Raw genomic sequence first — 7500 nt, 5'->3', positions numbered from 1 at the left:
CTGACTGGCTTAACTTAATCCCAACTGGGAGTTTGTTCCAAAAAGGTATTTAGCCCAAAAACAGGTCTTAAATCTACACGGAACTACCTCTCGTTGAGTAGCTATGAGAGTTTCTAATAAGCATAAAATAATAATAAAATATAATGGGTGGTGGAGAACTTGTATTCCTGCAGAGTTCGAAGGGTTAAAGAGCGGCATGTTCTCCCCTCCGGTGAAACCAAACTGTCCGTTAACCGGGCAGAGGAACTTGAACTTTTATTAAGAAAAAAAAACAAAATAAACGCGGCTCTGCGGCCGCCACATGTTTCCGTTTGAGCGGCAGGATGTGCGATGTGCGATGGGCTTCCCACGCCGCTGCTGTTGTTGGCCGGTAGGACGTCCCGGGGAGCGCCGATGCACACCAACACAAACACGCTGTTAAACATCTCTCTCTTTGTCAGGGAAGAACCCAGAGCGCTTAGCGCTGAGCCGTGACGCTGCTGCTGCGGCGCTCGGCCGCTCCCCGTTTGCTCCGACATGTGTTTCCCATCGCCGGGCAGCGCTCCATCAGCAGCGCCTGCTGGGAATTGCGTTGGCCCGAACCAGGAAGTGAGGGGTGGGTGGTGGGGGGAGGATGGAGGGGGAGGGAGCTGTCATGTGCTGCTTGTTCAGCGCTGGAAGAAGGATTCAGATCCTCTACTGCAGTAAATACACACACTAATACACTAACACTACTAATACCACACTGTAATAATACTCTGTTACAGCTACAGTCCTGCAGTGGTTATGTCTGTGTGTGTGTGTGTGTGTGTGTGTGTGTGTGTGTCTGTGTGTGTGTGTGTGTGTGTGTGTGTGTGTGTGTGTGTGTGTGTGTGTGTGTGTGTGTGTGTGTATGACTGTGTGTGTGTGTGTGTATGACTGTTTGTGTGTGTGACTGTGTGTGTGTTGTGTCTGTGTGTGTTTTGTGTGTGTGTGTGTGTATGACTGTGTGTGTGTGTGTGTGAGACTGTTTGTGTATATGACTGTGTGTGTGTGTGTGTGTGTGTGTGTGTGTGTGTGTGTGTGTGTGTGTCTGTGTGTGTGTGTGTCTGTGTGACTGTATGACTGTATGCATGTGTGTCTGTGTGTGTGTGTGTGTGTGTGTGTGTGTGTGTGTGTGTGTGTGTGTGTGTGTGTGTGTGTGTGTGTGTGCTGTGTGTGTGTGTGTGTGACTGTATAACTTTTGTGTGTGTGTGTGTGTGACTGTGTGTGTGTGTGTGTGTGTCTGTTAGTGTGTGTGTCTGTTAGTGTGTCTCTGTGTGTCTGTGTGTGTGTGTGTGTCTGTGTGTGTATGTGTCTGTGTGTGTGTGTGTGTGTGGGTGTGTGTCTGTTTTTGTGTGTGTGTCTTGTGTCTGTTATGTGTGTGTGTGTGTGTGTCTGTTATGTGTGTGTGTGTGTGTGTGTGTCTGTGATGTGTGTGTGTGTGTGTGTGTGTGACTTTGTGTGTGTGTTAGTGTGTGTGTGTGTATGTGTATGTTAGTGTGTGTGTGTGTGTGTGTCTGTTAGTGTTTTTGTATGTGTATGTTAGTGTGTGTGTGTGTGTGTCTGTTAGTGTGTGTGTGTGTGTGTGTGTGTGTGTTAGTGTGTGTGTAGACCATTAAACACACAACTATTTGGACCCTTTACACTTTCTACAATGTTTCAACCCTTTAACTACATTTCCCTGATGATACTTACACACTTTTACCGCAGTAACATTACCACTGCAAGTACTCCGACTTGTAACAGAGTACAGTTACAGTGTGGCATTAGTACTTTTACTGCAGTAGAGTATCCGAGTACTTCTTCCAGACACATAATCTACTAAAGAGTTATGAATTTTCCCATGACCTCACAGATTCCTGTAAGGTGTTTGCTGCCGGGCCGATGGGAAAAGCAGACGATGGTTGAGAGAGGAAGGTGGAGGGGGGAGGGAGGAGGGAGTGTGTGTGTGGGGGGGGGGGGGTGTCTGGGGAGAAAAAGCAGCTCGATCTGCTTCCTGTCGACGCGTGGTCACAAGCTGTTCGCTGCACGTTTTCCCGAGCGGCCGCTGAAAGGAAACCTCTCCTCTAACGCTGGAAATGTTCCGATTTAAAAAAGCATTCTGGAGAATAACGGAGAGAGACAGAGACAGAAATGTCCGCCTTGCTGTGCCTTTTGGTTCTCACTTTCCCTTCCTTGTTGCTCTTCCTTTCCTCCCCCCCTCCCCTGTTTACCATTCCTCTGTTTTTACTTTCCTTGCTTTCTTATCGACGCCATCAGAGGAGAGAGAGAAGAAAAAGAGAAAGAAATGAGGCATCAGGGAGATAAAATAACCCTGATGCAGAAAACAATAATGCTATCGTAAGGAGATGTGTGTGTGTGTGTGTGTGTGTGTGTGTGTGTGTGTGTGCATGTGTGTCTGTGTGTGTGCATTCGTGTGTGTGTCTGTGTGTGTGCGTGCGTGTGTCTGTGCGTGTGTGCATGTCTGTGTGTGTTTGTGCATGTCTGTGTGTGTGTGTATGTGTGTGCGTGCATGCATGTGTGTGTCTCTGTGTGTGTGTTGTGTATGACTGTGTGTGTGTGTGTGTGTGTGTGTGTGTGTGTGTCTGTGCATGTGTGTCTGTGTGTGTGCATTCGTGTGTGTCTGTGCGTGTGCGTGCGTGTCTGTGTGTGTGTACATGTCTGTGTGTGTGTTTGTGTGTGTGTGTGTGTGTGTGTGTGTGTGTGTGTGTGCGTGCGTGTGTTCTCAACTTTATGACAAACATCTTTAATTTTGTGAAGCTGACATCAACACTTTTCAAAGAACTTTGTTAGTTGAGTTTCTGATCCTCAGAGACACCGTTACACAGCAGCAGAGACCAGAACCAGAACCAGCAGAGACCAGAACCAGAACCAGCAGAGACCAGAACCAGCAGAGATCAGAACCAGCAGAGACCAGAACCAGAACCAGCAGAGACCAGAACCAGCAGAGATCTGGTCTTACACATAAAACCCTGACACATAACTCATGCAGGGAGTCTCCTGGTCTCTTCTGAATTCTGCTGCAGGATACTCAACTCTTGACAGATCTACTGGACTCTACACGACTTTACAGACTACTGAAGGCTTTTTGACTTTACTAAACTCTTCTAAACTCTCCTAAACTCTCCCAAACTCTCCTTAAACTCTCCCAAACTCTCCTAAACTCTCAAGAACTCTCAAGAACTCTCCCAAACTCTCCCAAACTCTCCCAAACTCTCCTTAACTCTCCCAAACTCTCCTAAACTCTCCCAAACTCTCCCAAACTCTCCCAAACTCTCCTAAACTCTCCTAAACTCTCCCAAACTCTCCTAAACTCTCCCAAACTCTCCTAAACTCTCCCAAACTCTCCTAAACTCTCCTAAACTCTCCCAAACTCTCCTAAACTCTCCCAAACTCTCCTAAACTCTCTCGAACTCTTCTGAACTCTCCTAAACTCTCCCGAACTCTTCCGAACTCTCCTAAACTCTCCCGAACTCTCCTAAACTCTCTCGAACTCTTCCGAACTCTCCTAAACTCTCCCGAACTCTTCCGAACTCTCCTAAACTCTCCCGAACTCTCCTAAACTCTCTCGAACTCTTCCGAACTCTTCCGAACTCTCCTAAACTCTCCCGAACTCTTCCGAACTCTCCTAAACTCTCTCCAACTCTTCCGAACTCTCCTGCAGACCCTCAGACTTCAGACTTTGACCTAAAACAGTTTGTGACTCTGTTCTCTCTCTCTCTCTCTCTCTCTCTCTCTCTCTCTCTCTCTCTCCCAGAGGATTGTGGGTAGTGGCGAGCTCTCACCCTGGTCGGCCTGCGAGGCCTCGGAGATGTTGACGGCGAGCTGGCTGCTGAACGAGTTGACTCCCATCATCCCCGAGTGCGCGGCAGAGCCGGTGAGGGACGGCAGCTGGTTGTGGCTGCGGGGGACGCTGTAGAGCGCCTCGGTGAGGTCGGCCGCTCGCTTCAGGATGATCTCCTAAAAACAGGGGGAGGGAGGGGGGAGGAAGGGGGGGAGGACAGTCAGTAGCTGTGAGTCTTCACGGTTGAGTGACTGTGAGTCTTCATGGTTCTGCTTAACGAGTCTAAGGGTGTTTTCACACCGACAGCCTTTAGTTCGGTTGAATCGCACTAGAGTTCGTTTGTCGGACCAAGCAAGCGTACCGAGACCTGCTTGAAGAGGTGGTCTCGGTGCGCTTTCAATCCAACTCTGCAGCGGTTCGTTTGCGGTGATAACCTGATCCGTACTCGAACCGCACCAACTAATACGCACTCCTCCGGTCTGAGCTAGTGTCTGTAGTGAGTTCAGCAATCTGCGATGCAGCAGAGCAGCAAACTGTAGCACAGGGGTCACCAACCTTTCCTAAACTGAGAGCTACTTCATGGGTATTGAGTCATACGAAGGGCTACCAGTTTGATACACTCTTCTGAAATAACAAATGTGCTCAGTTTGCCTTTAGTTATATATGATTATTAATGATTAATGATAGTTATATATGATTATTAATGATTAATGATAGTTATATATGATTATTAATGATTAATGATACTCTATCTATGTGAAGACACTGATCAAGTTAATGATTTCTCACAATAATTATCAATAATGACTGAACAAAGTGGGAAACAGATAATATCAATATTAAATTTTCGTTTTTAGAACAGGCCTGAGGGCTACTCATGTGGTCCTTGGGGGGCTACCTGGTTGTTGACCCCTTGCTGTAGCAGCTTGCAGTGTTTCTATCACAGAAATAAACTGCGGTCAAGCTCGCCTACCGTTACTCGCATCTCCGTGGTCAAACTAGCCGCCGCTAAAGTTGGAGACAGACGCCGGCCGAGCAGAGCGAAGTCTCGGTGACCAGAGCTGACGTAGTTAACGTCTCTCGCCAACCAATGTCTGATAATTTTAATTAAATGAGCTGGTTTGACCGTGGAGATGCAAGAAATATGCACTAGTCCAGAACACAGGACCTTCTTCCTGTATTTACTGTCTTGCTCCCGCCCCCCCAGACACATCCAACCAATAAGAGGGCTGGACGTTCTTGCCTGATTTGTAATGACGCATTTTGGTACGCTTGGATTTTTCCAGGTGTGAAACCAAAGCAAAGCAAAGCAAACAGACCCGAGGGCAAATCGCTCCAAATTTACTAACTCACCAACTGATTCGGACCAAAGCAAAGGAACTACAGGTGTGAAATCGCCTGTAGTTCGATTTGTAGTTCTTATACCTGATATAAGAACCTGACAGAGTTAAATAAGGTAACACACCACCACACACAGGGACCGAAGGAGGACTTTTAGGGGTTAATTGAGTCATTTGAGGCAGAAAATGACTATGAAATAAAGGTTTGAACCCAACCAGACTGAAACATCAATATTACAAGATTATATAAAACCAGATTAAAGTCAATGGGAGAGTTTTAAAAACACTGTCTTGTCTGTAATTACAGCTGCAGTGTGGTGAGAGTTATTTATTCAGTCAGAAAGAGCTGAAGGTGAACTGAAAGGGAAGCTAGACTCACCTGATTGTTGTGGGGCATCCCATAGAGAGCCTCAACCAGGTCGGCTGCTCGCTTCAACAGCACCTCCTGAGAGAGGGAGAGAGAGAGAGAGAGAGAGGGAGGGAGAGAGAGGGAGAGAGAAAGGGAGAGGGACAGAGAGAGCGAGAGAGATAATTAGTTCCCGGTTAATTTAGAGGAAAAGTTTCTCATCTTCAAATGTGTAGTTTCCTCTTTTGAGTTTCATAAAATATAATATATATAATATATAATATATATAATATATATACTATATAATATATATTATATATATTATATATATTATATATATAATATTTTATACATATAATATATAATATATTATATATATAATATAATATATATATAATATATTATATATATATTTTTCTAATCATCCATCAGATAATCGGACGAAGATGCATAAATGGATTTATTTCTTTTACTTTCTCTATGAATCTGTATTTATTTCTGTTTTTGTGTTGCTATAACAACCGGGATTTTCTGGACCAATAAAGGTTAACCTTATCTCGTTCTCGATTAAGCAATTTGGTCCAAAAATTTCCCCAAAATCACATTTTCCTAAAGTGACATAACAAAGAGTTTTTGTTTTGATCAAAAAGCCCCAAATGTATTCAATTTACCAGAAAAAAAAATTATTAAAACAATGTTTTAAACATTCACATTTGAGAAGCTGGAATCAATGAAATTTCGTCCAATCAGAACAATTCAAACCTGGCAAACCTCATTTTAATTGGACGAACATTTTCACACTTAGTATAGTAATTCACGGAGAGATACACACACATACACACACACACACACACACACACACACACAAAAACACAGACACACAGACACACACACACACACACACACACACACACAGACAGTGTGGGGTCCCTGAGGAGCAGCAGTGGGGAGGTGGAGGCCTCTGCTGGAGCTCCCTGAGGTATTACAGCAGAGAGGAGGACGAGAGACACCCAGAGAGAGGGAGAGACAGAGAGAGAGAGAGAGAGAGAGAGAGAGAGAGAGAGAGAGAGACAGAGAGAGAGAGAGAGAGAGAGACAGAGAGAGAGAGAAGAGAGAGAAGAGGAAGAAAGAAGAGAGAAGAGAGACAGAGAGAGACAGAGAGAAGAGAAGAGAGAGAGAGAAAAGAGAGAGAGACAGAGGAAAGACAGAGAGAAGAAGAGAGAGAGAGAGAGAGAGAGAGAGAGAACAGAGAGAGAGAGAGAGAGAGAGACAGAGAGAGAGAGAGAGAGAGAGAGAGAGAGAGAGAGAGAGAATCAGAGAGAGAGACAGAGAGAGAGCCAGAGAGAGAGACAGAGAGAGAGAGAATCAGAGAGAGAGACATAGAGAGAGAGACAGAGAGAGAGAATCAGAGAGAGAGACAGAGAGCGAGAGAGAGAATCAGAGAGAGAGAGAGAGAGACAGAGAGAGAGACAGAGAGAGAGAATCAGAGAGAGAGACATAGAGAGAGAGACAGAGAGAGAGAGAGACGTTTAGAGGGTTTAGACCCCAAAACTGCTGCGTTAAGTTGATAAAAAGATGGAGGTTTGGCTTCAACTCAGACGTGACATCACTTCCTGAAGGTGACCATGTGACGCAGAACGTGACGGAGCTCCGTTAGTTCCCTAAAGTTAAAAAAAAAAACGGGACATGAACACCCCCAAGCCTCCACAAAGTGACCCTCCTATGGCTATCCCATTCTGATGCTACCAAGCTATCACCTCCCGTTAGCATCCCATTGACTCCCATTCATTCTGGCGCCACTTTGACAGAGAATAACTTTACATCTGAAGCGTTTAAAGACTCTATTTGTCCGTTGTTTATTTCTAAAGAAACACGACAACGTATAAAAGGCTCCATTACCTTGTAGCTCACGTTATGGCTCCGTAGCAGACGCTTTTATAACAACAGGCTAACGATTGGGTCATAACCACGAGACTTACTGTCACACAGTAGAGGAATTACCGTATAGTACAGGAGAAGCTCACAGGCAG

The 7500-nt window shown here is 45.4% G+C and overlaps 1 protein-coding gene across 1 annotated transcript in view; it reads right to left on the bottom strand.

Moving 5' to 3' along the window:
- The window catches only part of LOC120565788 (transcription factor COE3-like), a 17533-nt gene extending 11957 nt beyond the window's left edge, over nt 1-5576 (bottom strand). Inside the window, exons 1-2 of the mRNA XM_039811808.1 lie at nt 5504-5576; nt 3786-3960 (exon numbers count right to left, since the gene is read on the bottom strand). Of these exons, the coding sequence (XP_039667742.1) occupies nt 3786-3960; nt 5504-5521 (193 nt within the window). The 5' untranslated portion in view covers nt 5522-5576. The remainder of the gene's footprint in view (nt 1-3785; nt 3961-5503) is intronic.
- Between the last annotated feature and the right edge of the window lie 1924 nt (nt 5577-7500).

The sequence above is a fragment of the Perca fluviatilis genome, chromosome 9, assembly GCF_010015445.1.
Source record: "Perca fluviatilis chromosome 9, GENO_Pfluv_1.0, whole genome shotgun sequence".
In the NCBI taxonomy this organism is placed as follows: domain Eukaryota; kingdom Metazoa; phylum Chordata; class Actinopteri; order Perciformes; family Percidae; genus Perca; species Perca fluviatilis.
This window is presented reverse-complemented; position numbering and strand designations above follow the sequence as displayed.